Here is a 23,010-nt window from a genome sequence, read left to right on the forward strand (position 1 = left end):
AGCCGTTGTCACCATCCGGTCTTTGGCCCTTTTAAGAGCCTCTTGGGTGTCATCCCAGATCTCCCGGGCCTTGGTCGCCCAATCCTCCACTCTAGTATCGGGTGACGTAATGGGCATCGGAACCGGGATTCTGGGAAGTTGTCCGTTATTGAGTAGGAACGGAGTCTGGCCAGAGGATTCATGGACCGAATTGTTAATGGCAAATTCGGCCCAAGGAAGGAGGTTAGCCCAGTTGTTATGGTGCGCGGATATAAAATGGCGGAGGTAAGTTACCAAGGTCTGATTAGTCCTCTCCACTAGTCCATTGGTCTCGGGATGGTATGCGGAGGAGATGTTCAGCTCTATCTGCAGGAGCTTACAGAGCTCTCTCCAGAAGCGAGACGTGAACTGGGGACCCCGGTCGCTCACCACCTTGTCAGGCATGCCATGCAACCTAAATACATGCCGAATGAACAAGGTGGCGAGAGCACGTGACGTCGGGAGTCGTGGGAGAGGCACCAAGTGGACCATTTTAGAGAAGTGGTCCGTGATGACCCATACGACCCTGTGCCCTGCTGACTTGGGCAGATCTCCCAGGAAGTCCATCCCTACCACTTCCCAGGGACGATCCGGCACTGGCAGTGGGTGAAGAAGACCTGCCGGTCTCTGCCGGGACGGCTTATTCCGAGCACACGACATACAGGCTCCCACATATTCCTGTATGTCCTGGGGTAGTCTCGGCCACCAATAATGCCTGGTCACCAGGTCTCTGGTCCTTTTGACCCCGAAGTGACCCCCGACCTTGGAGGCATGGGCCCACGATAGCACCTCGTTCCGTAGTTCAGGGGGAACGAGGGTTTTGCCAGGTGGCACCTGGTCCAAAGAAGTGGGAGTGACCATCCTCAAGCTGTCCGGGGGTAGTATAAGACGAGGCTCCTCCTCGTCCTCCTCCAACACAACCATACAACGTGACAAGGCATCGGCCCGTACGTTCTTCTCACCGGCCAGGTGGCGGATAATAAAGCGGAACCGGGAGAAGAATAAAGACCAACGGGCCTGCCTTGGGTTCAGGCGTTGTGCTGTCTGGAGGTATGTGAGGTTTTTGTGGTCAGAAAAAACCTCAAATGGATGCTTCGCACCCTCCAGGAGATGCCGCCATTCCTGGAATGCTAGTTTCATCGCCAGTAACTCCCTATCCCCTATGGAGTAGTTCCTCTCGGCCGGAGAAAAGGTCTTGGAGAAAAAGAAACACGGATGTTTCCTTCCTCGTTCGTTTTTCTGGTACAGGACTGCACCTGCACCGACCGAAGAGGCGTCTACCTCCAGTAGGAAGGGTTTGGAGATGTCTGGACGATGAAGGATGGGAGCTCTGGAGAAGTGAGTTTTGAGAGTGTGAAATGCCTCTACCGTTTCCCGTGTCCATGCTTTGGGATTAGCGCCCTTGCGGGTAAGGGCAATGATGGGTGCTGCCACCGTCGAGAAGTTGGGAATGAACTGGCGATAATAATTGATAAACCCCAAGAATCGCTGGATCGCCTTCAGCGAGCGGGGCTCAGGCCAGTTCATCACTGTCTCCAACTTCCCCGGATCCATTGCTAACCCCTGACTGGACACTATGTACCCCAGGAACGGCAAGGATTCCTGTTCAAAAACGCACTTTTCCAGCTTAGCATATAACGAATGGGTGCGGAGCCTCTTAAGTACTCGGATGACATCCCTCCGATGGGTGGTAAGATCGGGGGAGAAGATAAGAATGTCATCCAGGTATGCAACCACGGAAAGATACAAATCCCGGAAAATGTCATTCACAAAGTCTTGAAATACGGCGGGGGCATTGCAGAGTCCGAAGGGCATTACTAGATACTCGTAGTGACCGTCCCTGGTGTTAAAGGCGGTCTTCCACTCATCGCCCTTTCGGACTCGCACTAGATTATACGCCCCGCGTAGATCCAGCTTTGTGAAGACCTTTGCCCCGCGGAATCGATCAAATAGCTCAGTAATGAGGGGCAAAGGGTATTTGTTCTTGATTGTGATTGCATTTAATCCCCTGTAATCGATACAGGGGCGCAGATCCCCTTCCTTCTTCTGCACAAAAAAGAACCCTGCACCAGCCGGTGAAATAGACTTGCGAATGAACCCCTTCGCCAGGCTGTCCTGAATATATTTGGACATAGCCTCCGTCTCTGGAGCAGAGAGTGGATACACTCTGCCCCTAGGGGGCTCGGAGCCTGGCTTCAGGTCTATTCGGCAATCATATGGCCGGTGGGGAGGAAGAGTATCTGCGGCCCTTTTGGAAAAGACATCCCTGTAGGCCTCATAAGGTGTCGGTAAACCCGGCCCCTCAGTATTCCCTGAGGACCCAACCGACCTAATGGTAGTGGGTAGTTCGGTAGTCACGAGGTGCTCTCTACAGGATCCTGCCCAGGATGAGATCTCCCCTGTTGCCCAGTTGAGTATAGGAGCATGCTGTCTCAACCAGGGAAGACCCAGTAGGATCTCATCCGTCCCCCCTGGAAGCACCAGGAAAGACACCTGCTCATGGTGTCCCGGTGGTACATCCATCCTGAGAGGGATGGTGATCTGGGTGATAGGATCGAGTAGTATGGACCCGTCGACTACCCGGACCCTGAGTGGCTTGGGCAACAGAACCAGGGGAACTGAGTATCGGGTTGCCAGGGAGGTCGAGATGAAATTGCCTTCAGCGCCTGAGTCCAAGCAAGCCAGGACAGAGAAGAGAGTAGTGCCGAACTGCAACTGGGCGCTGATAGTCAACCTAGAGGGAGAAGTAGCGTCTAGAGTCCCCCCTCTGATAGAAACTAGACGCTGTCTTTTCCCGACGGTTTGGGACATCGGGTAGCTATGTGTCCCCTCTGCCCACAGGAAAAGCAGATGACACAAGACCGAGAACCTGGGGCAGAGGAGACCACCTTGGACACTTCCATTGACTCCACGGAGTCGCCTACAGGACTGGCTGGGGGACCTGTCTGATGGAAGACGGGAGTCAGACGCTTTTTAGGCCGAGAAGACGTGGGTGCTGAAGAGACCTCGAGCCTTCGCTCCGCCTGGCGGATGTCTATGCGAGAGGCAACCTGAATCAAGGACTCTAAAGTGGCAGGCACCTCACGTGTGGCCAGTGCGTCTTTGACAAACCCTGCCAGGCCCTCCCAAAACACAGGGACAAGGACCTTATCCGGCCAGTCCAGCTCTGCGGCCAGTGTCCTAAAGTGTACAGCAAAGTCCCCGACTGAAGCAGACCCTTGCCGAAGTCGTAGGAGGCGCAGCGCGGAATCGTGGGTGACTTGAGGCCCGAGGAACACCATTCTCATGGCCCCAAGATAAGCTGCTAAGTTATTCACCACACGATCTCCGCGCTCCCACAACGGCGTGGACCACTTCAGCGCTCTCCCTGTGAGCAGGGACTGGACGAAGGCTACCTTCGCCTTCTCGGTAGCGTAAAGAGTCGCGGACAGCTCTAAGTAGGTGGTAACCTGGTTTATAAACCCACGGCACTCAGAGCTGTTGCCGCTAAAGCGCTCTGGAAGCGCAAGGCGAGGAGACCTTCCGCCCAATAGCACAGCCTGGGTAGCCGCCTGGGTGGCGACTGTCGTCAGAGTAGTCTTATCGGAGGAAGACTGCTCCACTGCTGCCAATCGTGACTCCAACTGCTGCACATAACGCAGCAACTGCTGCTGCTCTTCAGCCATAGCCAGACCTTTGGCGCGACCGTAATGTTACGAGGGGGACCCGGGGAAGCGTGCCAAGATGGGAAATGGACTGCTTCCGCCGGTCAAGGTCCACTGTGCGGTGTAAGGGACCGCCGCTATGGTGGGTGAAGAGTGAGCGGGTTGCTGCTAGCGATCGTCTGGAATGTCACAGACGATCTATGTACACCGATCTGCCCTAACCCCTGAGGGTTGTATGGCACAGATCTCACGGCTCGGTGTACCTGTTGCACGGGGAAGCACAGAGGTGCCCACGCACGTGTGCCAGTGGAAGTCACGAGAATATGGCACGAGGGTAGCACAGAGGTGCCCACGCACGTGTGCTTTCAATAACCAGGTGAGTCCAATGGAGACTTGAGGAGCTCACCTGGGACAGGAACACGGCCTGTTGACGGGGGTACTGCCGGAGCAGCAAGGCAGGAACACAGCCTGCAAACGAGGTACTGCCGGAGCAGCAAGGGCCAAGCCCATAAGAGACAGTAATGCCTGAGCAGTGGCGTGGCAGCACGCTGCCAGACATCCAAACATAGAAGGACGGTCGCGCGCCGCCATGATGGCAGGGGGAGCTTTTAAGGAGGTGCAGCTCCACCCGAGGGCGGGCGCGAGGCGGAGATGACGGACTTGACCCAATCAGGGTCCACGACGTCCCAGCCTGGCCAGTCAGGATTCACCACGTCACCAGCCTTGTCATCAAGCCGTGTGACGTCAGTGAGCGAATCAGGACCCACCACGCATTGCACATGCTCACCCTCCTGCCTCTGGGAAATAGAGGCGGGATCCTCGGTCTCACAATGTGCAGAGATAACGGGAATCTCACTGCTTCCCTGAGCAGTAAACCTCTGCACATTACGCAGCCTCGCAGACCTTCGGGGCCGCTGAGCAGGAGAGTCTGCGGCAGGCCAGGAATGGGAGACCGCTTCACTCCTTGTAACAGGAGAACCACTAGGTGTCACCCTTCTGCTGCCTCTCTGAGAAGGTATCTCCTGCACACTGCGCAGTCTGGCAGACCTTCAGCGCTGCTGAGCAGGAGTGCTCGTGGCAGGCAAGGAATGGGAGACTGCCTCAGGAGAGCCACGAGATGTAACACTCTTGAGCCGTGACTCAAGTACTTGTATGTAACGGTGTAACTGCTGATATTCTGCCATAACTGCCAGACCCTTGGCTCAGTCCTAATGTTACGGGGGGCTGTCTGATAACCTAAAGGAGTATCAGACAGTCAGGGTCCACCGTGCAAAGACTCTGCTGCAGACTATGGCAGAGTGCAATACCTCTGTTAACTCACAGAAGGATATAATAAGTAAGTAAAGCAATTCCTCCCTTACTTGGAGGGTGTGTGGAATGATCTCTGTTAATAATCACAGAGACAAAGGCAATGTGTGCGAAATGGCACCTACCTAGGTCCGCTCTTCTAGTGGTGCAAAAGAGACGAACAGCAGCGTAAGCCGCACAAAGCTCCTACCTCTGTTCGCTCCCCTAGTGTGCGAGGATACGAACAACTGCCAGACGCAGTATAAGGAACGTTACCCTAGCGGCAACGTCCACCTACGAGTCGAACCACAAGGCCCAGCCAGACCATGTGCCTCAGGCACCTGCCTATGTCCGCTCCCCTAAGAGGTAAGGATACGGACAGCAGCCGAAGCTGTAAGGTATAAGAACGCTACCCTGCCGGTAGCGCTCACCTAGCATAGACAGAGGAATGCCTAGAGGAACGCGCACAGAGCGTCTACTCTTATGCATGAACCAAGAGGACTGAGCGCCATGCGGCGTGTGTCAGGGTCTTATATAGACTCTGTGCCTCATCCAAGATGGAGGACACCAGAGCCAATCCGCTGCCAGAACGACAGGAGTGACGTCATGCTGGCCTATCACCGAGCAAGGCATCACAAGCACATGACCAGCGACCAATCGGCATAGAAGGTGTCAGAGACATGTGACCTCGTGTCAGCGATGATGTCACCCGCACATGTGCAATGGCTCCAAGATAGGACTTAGTCTCCGGCGCTCGCACATGTGCAGTAGCAAGAAATCTGGACTTAGTCTCCAGCGCTCGCACATGTGCAGTAGCAAGAAATCTGGACTTAGTCTCCAGCGCTCGCACATGTGCAGTAGTAAGAAATCTGGACTTAGTCTCCAGTGCTCGCAGCAACCGTAACACAGACACCCCCTTGAGAAGCCCACCCCAGAGAGAGAGAGCAAGTGGAGGCCAGGGACCTGCAGGAAAAACTCCCTGCGGCGGGCCAAGCACCAGGCCAGAGGTCCCCTCCACCGTGGGGTAGTGGAAGAATTCAACTGCCGCAAAGGGTGGGGCTTTATAGTGGAGGCCGGAGTGAAGGAGGGGATCTTTGTCTCCAGACGGGACGTGCAGTCTCACCTACAGCGGGGCCACTCTGGTCGTGATATCTATGTGGGGGATGTGGTAGAGTACACAAGGCATAAGGCATATGGGGGAGAGAGGCTGGTTTGCCTTGGACGTGGTTCAATGTCCAAAGGAAACCTTAGGGAGCTCAGACTCCACCCCCACTGCTTCTACCAGGTTCCCAGAGTCACCACCACCAGGGAACGCCCATAATGCAAACGCTCAAACTGTAAATGCAAATGCAGACACCCAAGTAGCAACCTCCAGGTATCAGAGCCCTGAAAATAAGAGCCCTGGTCTTGGGAGGAGAAAATCAGTGTAGTCTAAAATGTTTTATAAAGAACCTGCTTAGTTTAAAAATGTTTGACCTGTTTACAGTTAAGTAACGTTAAAGTGAAATGTGCCCACCAGAACTTTTGTGTGAACTGTTGAGCATTCCTTTGTTTTAGCACCTGGTTATGTGCACTTTAAAAATGGACCATAGGCTATAAACTGGCTATAGCCACAAACTCTCGCATTGTAAAAAGTTACCCCAGTGGTACCAAACCTCAGATCATGCCTGTTTATGGGTCCTGGCTCTGCACTACCAGGGAGCACGCCTGTTTATGGGGCCTGCTCTCCAACACCAGGGAGCATGCTTGTTTATGGGGCCTGCTCTCCAACACACAAAAGCTGGTACTCCTGTTTATGGGGCCTACTTTACGCCACCCTCCTCAGGAAGATTGGAGGAAAGGTCTGGGATAGAGCTGGCCAAGACCTGGTCACCAAAGGGACCGCTGACCTGCCTCCTGGAAGTTTCTGGGTGGGTCCAGGACTTGTGGGTGGTGGAATGGTACCTGGTATGTTTTAAATGTAAATAACTCCCCTGTGTGGGAAAAGTTGTATTTAAAATGTTCTTGTGTTTGCAGCCTGAGGACAGGCTGTTGATAACTAAGGGGGAATGTGGCGCCCCTGACCTGGTCAGGCACCACTGAGTACTGCACCCATGCTGGGACAGTACTTCCACGTGATTCTAAAGGCCGAAATAGGGTGTGTACGCACAGACACATAGCAACCAGGTCTCCCCCACCTTAGAGGGGACCCTTGGGCAGACCCAAAAGGGGGCGTTCCTCCACATGGGGTGTAGGGGAGGGGCTGGAAGCTAAGGTGGCAGTGGCTGTAAGGAAAGTTGTAGGAGTTAGAGTATGTTCACACAACAGGTTTTTGCTGTGCGGCACAATCCGGCGCTTTGCGGGAAAAACGCATCCAATTTTTTTTTTACCGCCAGGTGCGGTTTTTCCTCATAGACTTTTATTAGTGCCAGATTGCGCCACATGTACTTGCGTTTGATCTGTTTTTTTCCGGATGCGGCAAAAATCATCACTCCGGCGGCCGCACAGGACGCAGAGAGGAACGTTTTTTGCCAGAGGCAAAGAACTGCATAGTGCCGAGTGCGGCGCTGTGCGGCATGGTGCATAATGAAAGTCTATGCGCGCCGGATACGGTGGCATGCTTCAAACGCCGGAAGCATGTACCGTATCCGGTTTTTACTTCTGAGCATGCCCAGAAGTGATATAAATTCATTGCTTGTCAGAAAATCAATCAATCACTCACTCACTCGCTCTCAAACTCTCTCACTCACGCATTCACTCACTGACTCATTCATTCAGCTCTGGCGTCTTCTCCTGATTTGAAAATGCCGGCCGCCCATTATTCAATCTCGTATTCACTGCTTTCCCCGCTTACCGGCGCCTATGATTGGTTGCAGTCAGACACGCCCCCCACGCTGAGTGACAGCTGTCTCACTGCAACCAATCACAGCTACCGGTGGGCGGGTCTATATCTTGCAGTAAAACAAATAAATAATTAAAAAAAACGGCGCGGTCCCCCCACAATTTTGATACCAGCCAAGATAATGCCACACGGCTGAAGGCTGGTATTCTCAGGATGGGGAGCTCCACTTTATGGGGAGCCCACCATCCTAACAATATCAGCCAGCAGCTGCCCGGAATTGCCGCATCCATTAGATGCGACAGTCCCGGGACTTTACCTGGCTCATCCCGAATTGCCCTGGTGCGGTGGCAATCGGGGTAATAGGGGGTTAATCATGGCAGGCGTCTCCCCGAGATACCTTCCATGATTAACCTGTAAGTAAAAGTAAATAAACACATACACCCTTTATTTGGAATAAAAGACAAAAAAACACCCTCTTTCACCATTTTATTAAAATACCCAAATACCCGTCCAGGTCCGACGTAATCCACAAAGGTCCTACGACGCTTTCAGCTCTGCTACATGAAGCTGACAGGAGCGGTAGTAGAACACCGCCGCACCTGGGAACTCCATGCAGCAACAGAAGGGAGTCGCGCTGTCAGCGAGGACGTCACTGAGGTAATGCCTGTGTGTGCGGAGATGTTGGGGGTTGTAGTGCCTGCGCGTGCGGTGATGGTGCGTGCGGTAATGCCTGTGTGGTGCGGTGATGATGGCGGCTGTAATGCCGGGGTGTGCGGTGATGATAAGTGCGGTAATGCCTGTGTGGTGCCGTGATGATGGGGGCTGTAGTGCCGGAGTGTGCGGTGATGATGCCTGTGGTAGTGCCTGCGTGTGCGGTGATGATGCGTGCGGTAGTGCCTGCGTGTGCGGTGATGATGCGTGCGGTAGTGCCTGCGTGTGCTGTGATGGTGCGTGCGGTAGTGCCTGCGTGTGTGCGTGTCCGGTGATGATGGGGGCGATAGTGCCGGTGTTTGTGCGGTGATGATAGGGTCTCTCTCAGCATAAAAAAAAAACGGATCCGTTTTTTTTACCGGATCCGTCGCATCAGTTTTTACACAATCTGAGACGGATCCGTTGCATCAGGCAGAAACCGGATTGTGCCTGATTGGAAAAAACTGATGTGTAAACTTAGCCTTAAGCGGGCTTTACACGCTACGATTTCGCAACAGCGATCTCGTTGGGGTTACGGAATTTGTGACGCACATCCGGCCGCTGTAGCGATCTCGTTGTGTGACTTCTAGGAGTGATTTGGATCGTTGCAAAAACGTCCAAAATCGCTCCTTGTTGACATGGGGGTCCATTCTCAATTATTGCTGCTGTCGCTGGGTCGAAGTTGTTCCTCGTTCCTGCGGCAGCACACATCGCTACGTGTGATGCCGCAGGAACGAGGAACATATCACCTGCCGCCGACCGCAATGCAGAAGGAAGGAGGTGGGCGGATGTTACGTCCCGCTCATCTCCGCCCCTCCGCTTTCATTGGGCGGCCGCTTAGTGACGTCGCTGTGATGCCGAACGGACCGCCCCCTTAGAAAGGAGGCGGTACGCCGGTCACAGCGACATCGCAGGGCAGGTATGTACGTGTGACGGGGGTGCGCGATTTTGTGCGCGACGGGCAGCAATATGCCCGTCTCGCACAAACGATGGGGGCGGGTCGCATGCTAGCGATAGCGGGAAAAATATCGTAGCATGTAAAGCCAGCCTTAGTCAGTCTGTTAGCAGAAGGCGCAGAAAGAGGGTTGCTGAAGGAGAGGCGCGCGCTGTCACGCTAGTCAGACCCTGCACGTGTAGTAGCCGTTGGCTGGGGAGAACGGTCACCAGCAAGTCGGACAGAAAGACGCTGAGGAAGTCAGCTGGTCGTGTATGGAGACTCCTGGTGACTAGGCACGCACGGGAAACAGGTCCTTAAAGTAGACGTCTATTTATTGCTCTGCTAAACCTGCCGGTGGGGGGACCACAAGTCCCACACCAACCAACTAGAGTCCGAACATCACCAGCAACAAGGGGGCCCATAAGGAGCCATCTTCCTTGGTCCACGCTACCAGCAAACGGGCCAAAAAGGGGAGAAAAGGCAGTAGCGACTTCCCTGGATGAATCTGAAACTGTGGGGACTTCTCTGTAGGGACCCTTCTGGTAACAGGTATGTCAGGTTCACTTTAATAGGGGTCGTGACGCCACTCTCGGTTTTGAGGTCAGTGGGTGACAGCCACTGCAGTTTAACGAGTGTCTGGGGCTGATGGTTTTTGCAGTCTGGTGGTATAGCCTCCCGAGAGTGAGGCTGGCCCCAGGGGCTGTGTGTGGAACCACAGGTTGCAGAATCACTCAGCCACAGTCCAGAAAGTCTTTTAACTTGTTAACTCACTTTTCCACTGCCCATTTCCAAGAGCAGCCCCAGCGCAGGCTCGCCAACTTGACTTTATATTTTTTTCTGGACATCTTATCAAAAAATCACAGGGAAACATTTTCTTTTTCCAGAAAAAGAGAGAAGCTCTGCGGAATGATAGGGAGCAATAGGGTCTTATGTAGAAGAACGTGTAAACACCAAGGTGTAGAGCAGAGAGAAGCGCTCAATCCACGCATTCAGTTTTAAAGAATATATTGTATTATTCTCTCTTTTTATTGGTTTGTTTTTTTTACTTTCTCCATTCTGTCATCTTTTATTAATCTGTGAACCATCACACTATTTTTACACAACGGCAGATATGAAGAAATATATATGTTACAGGCATTCTATAGAATACCTAGGCAATGTATACTATCCCTGTCCTTTTCAGGCAAGGTATGAAATACCTGCGTTGTTCTATACTTTTCCTAGGCATTGCATAAAATGTTTAGGTATTGTAATACAGGTAAAATATATCGTTGTACCGTATTAGCCTGTAGAGATAAAAAATTGTTTAAAAGAACTGAAGGCCTCAGTGGGTGATACCTTTTAATGGCTAACTGAAAAGATAGTAATAATTGCAAGCTTTCGAGACTACTCAGGTCTCTTCATCAGGCATGCCTGGTGCCGAGGATATTCTCAGCCAGGACGTGCTCACACTGTGCCTAATTTCTCGTATGTCTTCCCCCCTGTGTAAATGTCCCTAACCCTCCAGTTCTGTATGTGCCCGAGTCCAGATACATCCCCCCGATGCCTGCCCTCCTGGCTACAAAACCTGCCATGCCCATAGCAACCAATCACAGAGCAGCTTTCATTTTATCAGGGCTGTATAAAAAATAAAAGCTGAGCTCTGATTGGTTGCTATGGGCAACAAACAGAGTTTCCCTTTTAGATAAAGGCCCGGTTGTGTTTATACTATTAGGCGTCCATTACCTATATATATATATATATATATATATATATATATATATATATATATATATATATATATATATTAGAAAATAGGTGACTCTCTGTGTTGAATGCCCAAAGAGTCTTAAAGAATTAGAGCAACGGCGCGCAAAAAGTCGCTTTTAAAGGGTCAGCACCCATATAGTCGCTAAGGTGGAGCAACCTGATAAGTCGCTTTAAAATCTGTAACTATAGCAATGGCTGTCAACAACCAGTGTACAGGTAACAGTGGCCTCATAGTAAGATCGTTCTGGTTTCCTATAGACACTGCAAAAATAACTGGGGCCTCACTTATGAGAATTGCTTCACAGTAAGGTCATTTTGGTTGCCTATAGCAACTGCAGAAGTAACTGCGGCCTCAGTTATGAGAATCACCTCACAGTAAGATCATTTTGCCTATAGACATGGCAGAAGAAATTGGGGCCTCATTTAGGATAATTGCCTCACAGGAAGATCATTCTGATTGCCTTTAGGCACTGCAGAAGTAACTGGGGTCTCATTTGTGAGAATTACCTCACAGTAAAATCATTTGGGTTGCCTTAAGGTACTGTAGAAGTAACTGGGGCCTCATTTCTGAGCATTGCCTCATAGTAAGGTCGTTCTGGTTGCCTTTAGGCACTGCAGAATTACCTGGGACCTCATTTATGAGAGTTGCCTGCCAGTAAGATAGTTCTGGTTGTGGTTACCTATAGCAACTAGAGTGCAGGTTTCACCATTGATACTGCTGACAGTTTTTGCCCAAAGGGTTTTAAAGAATTAAAGACACAGAGCCCAAAAAGTCGCTCTTAAAGGGGAAGCAACCATATAGTCACAAAGGTGGAGCAACATGATAAGCCACTCTCGAGTCTGTAATTATAGCAATGGCTGTCAACAACTAGAGCAGAAGTAAATGGAGACTCATTTATGAGAATTACCTCACATTAAGATCATTCTGATTGCCTTTAGCCACTGCAGAAGTAACTGGGGCTTCACTTGTGAGCATTGCCTCACAGTAAGATTGTTGTGGTTGCCTATAGCCACTGCAGAAGTAATTGGGGCCTCATTTGTGTGCATTACCTCTCAGAAAGGTCGTTCAGGTTTCCTATAGCCACTGCAGAAGTAATTGGGGCCTCATTTGTGAGCATTACCTCACAGTAAGATCGTTCTGGTTGTCTATAGCCACTGCAGAAGTAACTGGGGCCTAATTTGTAAGAACTGTCTCACAGTAAGATCGTTCTGGTTGCCTATAGCCACTTCAGAAGTAACTGGGATCTCATTTGTGAGCATTACCTCACAGTAAAATCATTCAAGTTGCCTTTAAGCACTGCAGAAGTAACTGGGGCCTAATTTGTAAGAATTGTCTCACAGTAAGATCGTTCTGGTAGCCTATAGCTACTGCAGAAGTAACTGGGATCTCATTTGTGAGAATTACCTCACAGTAATATTCTGGTTGGCTTTAGGCACTGCAAAAGTAACTGGGACCTAATTTGTGAGCATTACCTCACGGTAAGATTGTTCTGGTTGCTTATAGCCACTTCAGAAGTAACTGGTGCCTCATTTGTGAGCATTACCTCACAGTAAGTGTGTTCTACCACCCAGCGGTTCTCCATAATCATAACATTGACCAATCAGAGATGATATTCTTTATTATGCTTTTCTTTGCCAAAACTCAATCTGGACCCAATTATCTTCATCATGCCCAATTATCCAAAACTATTCGTCTCACCAGTTCCGCCCCTGGAAAGTCCATAATTACTACCCCAACCGACCTCCTTCTGCTTGCGAATGACGATTTAAGATTAAGATAGTCAAGAACTCTTGGGTTGATCTTCCGAGCCAGAGACTCCGGTGTGTAGAGAAGCCAGTGGGTTGCCGAGCAGTAGGTCAGGTAAGCTTTTTCGGGATCTCCATTTTGAGTGACTGTTAGATGCCTCGCCACTTCGGCCCATTTGACCGAGTCATCACTGACTTGATAATCATCTGAAATACTCATGGGTCCAGGATATGGAGGGCCAAAATCTGGACCTTCACCTCTCGATGGGAAGTTTTGTAGGATTACCACTTTGCCTCTCGCTTCTCCTAAAGTTGGAAGTCTATCTGATCGAAAAAAACAGCGTTCACCAATCTGCTTCAAAACCTCGTCCACGCTCTGGTAGAAGCTCCTGGTGTTCTGATACGGTTCATACTCCTCCTTCAGCCTCATTAAAATAGTCTCCCGTGGGTGCTCTGTCAGGAAGTTCACGGTATCGGTGAGAACCTGGATGAAATCCGTACGCTGGTAGAACAAGTCATGGAAAATGGGCAACCGATCTTGGTAATGACGACACCGGATGTCCAAGAATCTAACTCCAGAATTGTATTGGTTTATTAGGTTCCAGCTTTGACATTCAGCGAGAGGACCTCCAAAAAAAGCCATTGTATCATGGGTTCCTGGTATGGCCAAGGCAGAGAGGGGCACATGGTCTGGAAGGTAGGGCATCCAGTCTAGCCACGTGACTGATGGCACTTCTGTACGATCAAAGGCTGGATTCTGGTCTCCGAACACCCTAATACCCTAATGTAAAGTACAATGATCATTATTATATACATTGTGGTCAACTTACAATATTTTTTCCACTAGGTCGGGGGGGAGGTCTTTCCGTAAACCAGTGACTAATTCGGTCATTTCAGCATCCAGTATTATTAATGCTGCCTTATTTTTATCTATTATAATTTGTAGAAAGGCCTTCGAACAGGTTGTTGCGGCTTCCTCCCACCTACTAACAAAGCCTTCTTCCTCTAAGGGAAAGGATGGAAATGTCTGTATTCTGAGACCCCTTGGTATAATGTCATTGGCCAAATAATTCTCAAGGGACAGATTAGTCCAACAAATTTTCATCCTTTTATGAACACAGTCTCTATATTTAGCACATATTTCCTTGTTATCAGAAGATGTTTGATTTAAAAGAATGGAGGAATCGCACTTGAACAGATCCGCCGCTCTACTGCGCCAAGCAGCCTCTTTCATTTTAAAGTCCATTATAGACAGTGGAAATAATCCTGTAAAGATACAGGCAATAGTCAATCTAACAATCCACAATACCCACATATTGCTATCTCATAGACAACATCGTATATATAGAAACCACTTGTAGTCCTATACCAAATCGTAAGAACCACTATGATTCTTGTATGTCATAAAATTTACTTTATTGATATATTATTAACCCTTTAGTGACGGAGCTAATTTTCACCTTAATGACCAGACCAAATTTTGCAATTCTGACCAGTGTCACTTCATGAGGTTATAACTCTGGAACGCTTCAACGGATCCCGGTGATTCTGAGATTGTTTTTTCGTCACATATTGGACTTCATGTTAGTACCAAATTTAGGACAATATTTTTTGTGTTTATTTATGAAAAAAATTGAATATTGGCAAAAATTTTGAAAATTTAGCAATTTTCAACTTTTGAATTTTTATACCGTTAAACCAGAGATTTCTGTGACACAAAATAGTTAATAAATAACATTTCCCACATGTCTACTTTACATCAGCACAATTTTGGAAACAAAATTTTTTTTTGTTAGGAAGTTAGAGGGGTTCAAAGTTTATCAGCAATTTCTCATTTTTACATCAAAATTTACAAAACCAGTTTTTTAGGGACCACATCACATTTGAAGTGACTTCAATAGGCCTAGATGACAGAAAATACCCAAAAGTGACACCATTCTAAAAACTGCACCCCCCAAAGTACTCAAAACCACATTCAAGAAGTTTATTAACCCTTCAGGTGCTTCACATGAACAAAAGCAATGTGGAATGAAAAAAAGCAAAAATTAAATTTTACCTAAAAATGTTGCTCTAACCCAAATTTATTCACTTTTAGAAGAAATAACACAACAAAATGGACCCCAAAACTTGTTCCCCACTTTCTTATGAGCACGCCGATACCCCACATGTGGTCAGAAACCTCTGTTTGGACAAATGGGAGGGCTCGGAACAGAAGGAGCAATATTTGAATTTTGGAAAGCAAATTTGGCTGAAATAGATTGCGGGCACCATATTGCATTTACAGGTCCGCTAAGGTACCTAAACAGAAGAAATCCCTCACAAGTGACACCATTTTGGAAACTAGACCCCTCAAGGCTTCTATCTAGGGGTATAGTGAGCATTTTAGATCCACAGGTACTTCACAGATTTTGTTAACGTTACGTTGTCATATTGAAAATTTTAATAATTTTCTCAAAAATGTTGCTTTAGCATCAATTTCTCACTTTTTCAAGAGGTAATTCCAAAAATTTGACCTCAAGGTTTGTTAACCACTTTTTTATGAGCGCGGTGATACCTCACATGTGGTCTGAAACCTTTGTTTGGACAAATGGGAGGGCTTGGAACGAAAGGAGCAATATTTGAATTTTAGAAAGGAAATTTGCCTGAAAAAGATTGCGGGCACCATGTCGCATTTGGAGGTCCCCTAAGGTACCTAAACAGCAGAAACCCCGCACAAGTGACCCCATTTTGGAAACTAGGCCCCTCAAGGAATTTATCTAGATGTTTGGTGAGTACCCTGAACCCTCAGGTGCTTCACAGAATTTTATAACGTTGAGCCATGAAAAAAGAAAAAAAAAATTTTACCACAAAATTGTTATTTCAACCAGGTAGCTTTTTTTTTTACAAGAGTAAAAGGAAAAAATTCAGCATAACATTTATTGTGCAATTTCTCCTGAGTTTGGCGATACCTTATATGTGGTGGAAATCAACTGTTTGGGCGCATGGCAGGGCTCGGAAGGGAAGGAGTGCCATTTGACTGCAAAATTGGCTGGAATCAATAGCGGACGCCAGGTTGCATTTGGAGAGCCCCTGAGGTGCCTAAACAGTGGCGGTCCCCCACAAGTGACTTCATTCTGGAAACAAGACACTTCAAGGCGTTTATCTAGGTGTATAGTGAGCAGTTTGAATCCACGAGTACTTCACAGAATTTGATAAGCTTAGGTTGCCATATTGAAAATTTTCATTTTTTTCACAAAACTGTTGCTTTAGCATCAAATTTCTCACTTTTTCAAGAGACAACAACAAACCGTGGACCCCACAGGTTGTTATCCAATGTCTTATGAGCACAGGGATACCCCACATGTGGCCAAAAACCTCTGTTTGGATAAATGGGAGGGCTTGGAATGGAGGGAGCACCATTTGAATTCTGGAAAAGTTGAAATAAATTGCGCGCACCATGTCACATTAGCAGGGCCCCTTGGGTACCTATACGTCAGAAAACCCCCACAAGTGACTCCATTTTGGAAACTGGATTTTATTCAGGAGTATAGTAAGCATTTTGAATCCACAGGTACTTCACAAAAATGTTGCTGTAGCAACAAATGTCTCACTTTTAGGCTATGTGGCCATGATCCAGCGACACGGCGTCTAGTACACAGTGTCAGCCTCCTGCAGAGATGTGAGTGTTGTCCACGGGAGAACGCAGCTGCCCATGCCCACGATTTGGGTTCAGGCTGCTGTGGAGCTCTATTCTACCTGCAGAGAACACTCATCTCCACAGCATAAATTGACATGCTGAGGCTCGGGAAGCTGCACCACAGGTCGGTTTATACTGCGGAGAAAAGAAGCACATTGGGCATGAGATTTCTAAAAATCCTTCCACTGTGCTTCTACTGCACAACGCAGCGTTATGGACGCAGGGAAAACAATCTGCGCCCAAAACGCTGCAAACCCTGATTGTGGGCACACAGCGTAAAATGCTACAATGGATGAATGGATAGATGTCAAACCAATATAACGTCCCACCCCCTGCATATTCTAAGCTGGCGCCCTTTAGTGCCTTTCATGTGGCACTAAAGGGTGCCTAGCCTTGTATTTAGCCCCCCAAAAAATTAATAATTAAAATAAACGACGTGGGGTCCCCCCTATTTTTGATAGCCAGCTAGGGTAAAGCAGACAGCTGTAGCCTGCAAACCACAGCTGACAGCTTCACCTTGTCTGGTGATCAATTTGGAGGGCTCCCCAGGCGTTTTTTTTTTAAAAAAAAAACAAAAACGTGGGGTCCCCCCCAAATTAGATCACCAGCCAAGGTGAAGCGGACAGCTGGGGTCTGGTATTCTCAGGGTGGGAAGAGCCATGGTTATTGGACTCTTCCCAGCCTAAAAATAGCAGGCCGCAGCCGCCCCAGAAGTGGCGCATCCATTAGATGCGCCAATCCTGGCGCTTCGCCCCAGCTCATCCCGCGCCCTGGTGCGGTGGCAGACGGGGTAATATATGGGGTTGATACCAGCTGTAATGTCACCTGGCATCAAGCCCTGGGGTTAGTGATGTCACGGCATCTGAACAGATACCCGACATCACTAACCCAGTCAGTAATAGAAAAAAAAGACAAAAAAAAAATTTATTTGAAAAAACACTCCCTGAAACATTCCTCTTTTACCAATTTATTGAAAATAAAGAAATTCCGGTCGCTGTAATCCATTTTGGAGGTCCCACGCCGGCTCTGGATCTTCTAGAATATGGGGGGCACGTTCAGGGAACGTATCCCCCATTTTCTGGAAGAGCAAGCTCTCCATGAGCAGTGTGGGTGCAGTAATCTGAGAATACTGCACTCACACTGCCCCGGTCCAACCTAGGGCAGAGTGACCTGCAGTAACCTCATTCCAGAATATGAGGGGCACGCTCACAGAACGTACCCCCCATTTTCTGGAACAGCAGTCTCTCCATGTGAGGAGTGTGACTGCAGATTACCGCACTCACCCTCCCCCGGTCCACAGTGGAGTAGCCTGTGCAGTTGCGACGTCAGCAGGATCCCTGCTTGCAGGGATCCAGCTGACAGCCGCTGTCTGCGCATGCGCCGCCAGCATTGAAGAAGGAGGCGGCGTGATCGCGGGACGGAGCGGCAGACCGGTAACGTATAACCGGGGGCTTGGGGGGGGGGTGACGGGGGGTGACCTAGTGGGACCTGGGGACACCTTTCTGCCGCATGTGACGTGTCACATGCGGCAGAAAGAGCAGAATGAATGCGGCCGCGCGCTGTGCGCCGCCATCTTCCAGAGGGGGGAGGGGGGTGGTGGCTCTGGAGAACCGGAGGGGGCTCCGGTGACCAGAGGGCTCCAGTGGACCGGAGGAGGGGTCAGGGGGAGGACATTTCCCTCCGATCTGAAATGTTTGATCATTTCAGATCGGAGGGAAATGACTGCAGAGCCGGCGCCGGCGGCAGTTTTCTGTGCGCTTCGGCGCCATTTTGGATGTCCGGTGGGGGTAGGGGTGGGGGTGGGGGGACTCTCCGGTACCGGGGGCTTTGGGGGCACTAGGGGGTTAGATTTCTTTCTCATCTGACATGTTTGATCATGTCAGATGAAAAAGAAATCAGTTTTACCGGCCATTTCTTTTTTTTTCATGTGTTCGTCGGTATACAGTGTATACCGCCGATCACATGATCGGGGTCCAAAAAAAACACCCCGATTCATAATCTGGGGGGTCTCAGCTACACCCGGTAGCTGAAACCCCCGAGATTTTTTCGGGCCGCCGCTTTAAAGCGGCGGAACAGAATAAGTACCCTGTTTTGCCGCCGCTTTAAGTCGTACGGCCGTCGTTATGAGGTTAAAACCAAAAAAGTAACAACAAAGTTATAGCTTGGCGACAAATAAGAGCAGTGGAAATCACAAATGCGTCTCCCCTACACAGGGGGGAGAAGTGGGTACGAGCATATCAGTTCCATCTGAAACCAGTTATATCAAAATTTTAACAGGATATGTGTCCAAATCCATTAATAAATATGAATGTATTTTTAGTACTAAATAACAGATCCAAAAAGGGCTGTTATAAAAAAGTATATTATTAATTTTTATCTTTATCCGCTCACCTAGATAAACCACATATATTGGCTGTGGGAGAATACCAATTTAAAGGCAAAAGTGCCATATATAGTAAATATCACTCAACCACAACCTTAGGGTCTCATATAGGTGAGCAGAGAGAACAATAACAAAAACCCTCTCTGTTATCAGCCAATGATCAATTTCATCCGGAATAAAGGCTGTTATAAGGGTATATCTTTACTATAAGTTTCTATCCGCTCACCCAGATAAACCACATATATTCGCTGCGGGAGAGAAATAATCTAAGGGCCACAACCCTCTCTGTTATCAGCCAATGATCAGTTTTATCCGGAATAGAGGCTATCTTTACTATTAGTATTCATCTGCTCCTACAGATAAGCCACATATTATTGGCTACGGGAGAAAAACAAATCTAAGGGCCAAAGTGCTATTACATAGTAAGTATCACTCAACCGTAATCATAGGGTCTCATATAGGTGAGCAGAGAAAACAATGACAACCCTCTCTGTTATCAGCCAGTGATCAATTTCATTACTGACAACAAGAGGCAGTCAATATCCGTCCTTATAATAATAATCATCCAAAATCTGTAGCCAAGGGGTAGATACAATTATCTCCATGTGTCCTGGGTACACATATATAGCAAGGACTTCTTATACCCAACCTAGGTCAGGATTATATAATAATATTTGTCCTTTATTTTAGCTCCCTGCACATGGGGACCAACCCCTCAGCCATCAGATTTACATTCATACAATTACATGTTAGTACAAGGATTAGTCACAGACCTGACAGATGCTGGAACCATACGCCCGTAGCCACCAACCTCAACGCGTTTCACGTGCTGCTTCTTCGGGAGGCAGGTGTACTCAGTATGGGGCTATAAGGTCTATAAATACCCAGATGTAATGCATAATAATTACCAGGTGTGACAGCATGCCGCCGGCCAAACGCATGCTTTCCTGACGCGGGCGCCGCCATGGCAGGAAGATGTATACAAATGATGCGATGTCAGTTCCGGCCGCGTCAGCGGGCCGCCCACCGCGGCGGCCATGGCAACGCGATGCCAGAGCCGCCGCGCATTCGCAGCACACCAACGCCTCGGCCGTACAGAGACATCGCTCATCCACTGCCCGGCATTGCCGCGTACAGCATGCGTTTACCACTGCGACACCACCACCAAGAGCCTGCCAATGTTTGCAAGCACCTAGTTAGTAAATAGCAGGCATTCCTTCAGGGGATCATGGACACCTATATGGATTAAGTCCCCCGCATAGAGCTCACCACCATTATTTTCATATTACAGGTTCACCGCGGGGAAAGTCAATCCATATAAATCCATCCATATGATATTAACAGTATTGTCTAATGTTTTACTTTTATAAGGGTATATCCCAGACCACCGTGCATACATTAGAAGTTGATCCCTATATATATATATATATGCCAAATGCAATCCGAACCAGCTACACCATATGTCAGATGACAAAATCACATAGTTCCCATGCATATTACCATTAACCCATAAATATAAGGGCAATTACATTAGACACAACATACAGATAGAACAACCAAAATAGGGTGCACGGCCTGGTGGAGGCTAACCACCTGCCAAGAAAAAAATTCAAAAAGAAGGAGCCAGCACAATTTCTATACTGTATTGATAAATGGAAATTTTTAGCAAAACATTGCAATATTTTGAGCCACCCCGCCAACGTCACGGCAAATTCCAAATACAGTCTATTTTGGTTGTTCTATCTGTATGCTGGTTTGGCCATTGGTGACTGTTCACACACAGCCACTGGTCCTGTCCACAGGCTATTTAATTGCCTTCCTCTGGATCAATATGTTAGGCTACGGGTTGAACTAGATGGACTTAGAGTCTCCCTTCAACCTTAAAAACTATGATACTATGATACTATGATCATTAATACCATTCAAAAGTACAACTCGTCCCACAAAAAAGAACACTTGACGCCTATGTCGACAGAACAGTAAAAGTTGAGGCTCTTGAAAAAAGGGGAGGGAAAAAAACCCAAAAACGGCAAGTTGCCTTGTGGGGAAGCGTCGAGGAGTAGGTTCAGCGTTCTGCTGATGACTGCGGGTGTTTCTTCAGCCTCCTGGCCATGAGCCAAGTCCTCTGTCCCCTGCACACGCTCTTCTGCCTCCTCTGCCTCTCACTGTTCCTCTTCTTATCAGTTACAGAGCACGTCTGCCTGTTTTTCATGCTAGCAAAGCTAAGAAGCATCACAACAGCTCCGAATTTCCTGTTCTCCCAGATCTTGAGGGCACATTGGCGCCATATTGGATGTCCCTCTCACCGCTTCCCACCACCTCCTCCTGCTTCTTCCCTTTTCCACTGCCCATTTCCAAGAGCAGCCCCAGCGCAGGCTCGCCAACTTGACTTTATATTTTTTTCTGGACATCTTATCAAAAAATCACAGGGAAACATTTTCTTTTTCCAGAAAAAGAGAGAAGCTCTGCGGAATGATAGGGAGCAATAGGGTCTTATGTAGAAGAACGTGTAAACACCAAGGTGTAGAGCAGAGAGAAGCGCTCAATCCACGCATTCAGTTTTAAAGAATATATTGTATTATTCTCTCTTTTTATTGGTTTGTTTTTTTTACTTTCTCCATTCTGTCATCTTTTATTAATCTGTGAACCATCACACTATTTTTACACAACGGCAGATATGAAGAAATATATATGTTACAGGCATTCTATAGAATACCTATGCAATGTATACTATCCCTGTCCTTTTCAGGCAAGGTATGAAATACCTGCGTTGTTCTATACTTTTCCTAGGCATTGCATAAAATGTTTAGGTATTGTAATACAGGTAAAATATATCGTTGTACCGTATTAGCCTGTAGAGATAAAAAATTGTTTAAAAGAACTGAAGGCCTCAGTGGGTGATACCTTTTAATGGCTAACTGAAAAGATAGTAATAATTGCAAGCTTTCGAGACTACTCAGGTCTCTTCATCAGGCATGCCTGGTGCCGAGGATATTCTCAGCCAGGACGTGCTCACACTGTGCCTAATTTCTCGTATGTCTTCCCCCCTGTGTAAATGTCCCTAACCCTCCAGTTCTGTATGTGCCCGAGTCCAGATACATCCCCCCGATGCCTGCCCTCCTGGCTACAAAACCTGCCATGCCCATAGCAACCAATCACAGAGCAGCTTTCATTTTATCAGGGCTGTATAAAAAATAAAAGCTGAGCTCTGATTGGTTGCTATGGGCAACAAACAGAGTTTCCCTTTTAGATAAAGGCCCGGTTGTGTTTATACTATTAGGCGTCCATTACCTATATATATATATATATATATATATATATATATATATGTATGTATATATATATATATATATATATATATATATATATATATATTAGAAAATAGGTGACTCTCTGTGTTGAATGCCCAAAGAGTCTTAAAGAATTAGAGCAACGGCGCGCAAAAAGTCGCTTTTAAAGGGTCAGCACCCATATAGTCGCTAAGGTGGAGCAACCTGATAAGTCGCTTTAAAATCTGTAACTATAGCAATGGCTGTCAACAACCAGTGTACAGGTAACAGTGGCCTCATAGTAAGATCGTTCTGGTTTCCTATAGACACTGCAAAAATAACTGGGGCCTCACTTATGAGAATTGATTCACAGTAAGGTCATTTTGGTTGCCTATAGCAACTGCAGAAGTAACTGCGGCCTCAGTTATGAGAATCACCTCACAGTAAGATCATTTTGCCTATAGACATGGCAGAAGAAATTGGGGCCTCATTTAGGATAATTGCCTCACAGGAAGATCATTCTGATTGCCTTTAGGCACTGCAGAAGTAACTGGGGTCTCATTTGTGAGAATTACCTCACAGTAAAATCATTTGGGTTGCCTTAAGGTACTGTAGAAGTAACTGGGGCCTCATTTCTGAGCATTGCCTCATAGTAAGGTCGTTCTGGTTGCCTTTAGGCACTGCAGAATTACCTGGGACCTCATTTATGAGAGTTGCCTGCCAGTAAGATAGTTCTGGTTGTGGTTACCTATAGCAACTAGAGTGCAGGTTTCACCATTGATGCTGCTGA

At 48.0% G+C, this 23,010-nt stretch overlaps 1 protein-coding gene across 1 annotated transcript; it reads right to left on the bottom strand.

Annotated features, from left to right (window-relative positions):
- Nucleotides 1-12,812: 12,812 nt before the first annotated feature.
- Nucleotides 12,813-21,303, bottom strand: LOC142254333 (1-phosphatidylinositol phosphodiesterase-like). The gene is made up of 3 exons (XM_075325380.1): nucleotides 21,258-21,303; nucleotides 17,457-17,511; nucleotides 12,813-13,665 (listed from the first exon to the last, which is right to left on the bottom strand). The coding sequence occupies exons 1-3, from the start codon at nucleotides 21,301-21,303 to the stop codon at nucleotides 12,813-12,815; spliced, it is 954 nt and encodes a 317-aa protein (XP_075181495.1).
- Nucleotides 21,304-23,010: the final 1,707 nt, after the last annotated feature.

The sequence above is a fragment of the Anomaloglossus baeobatrachus genome, chromosome 10 (assembly GCF_048569485.1).
Source record: "Anomaloglossus baeobatrachus isolate aAnoBae1 chromosome 10, aAnoBae1.hap1, whole genome shotgun sequence".
Lineage (NCBI taxonomy): Eukaryota > Metazoa > Chordata > Amphibia > Anura > Aromobatidae > Anomaloglossus > Anomaloglossus baeobatrachus.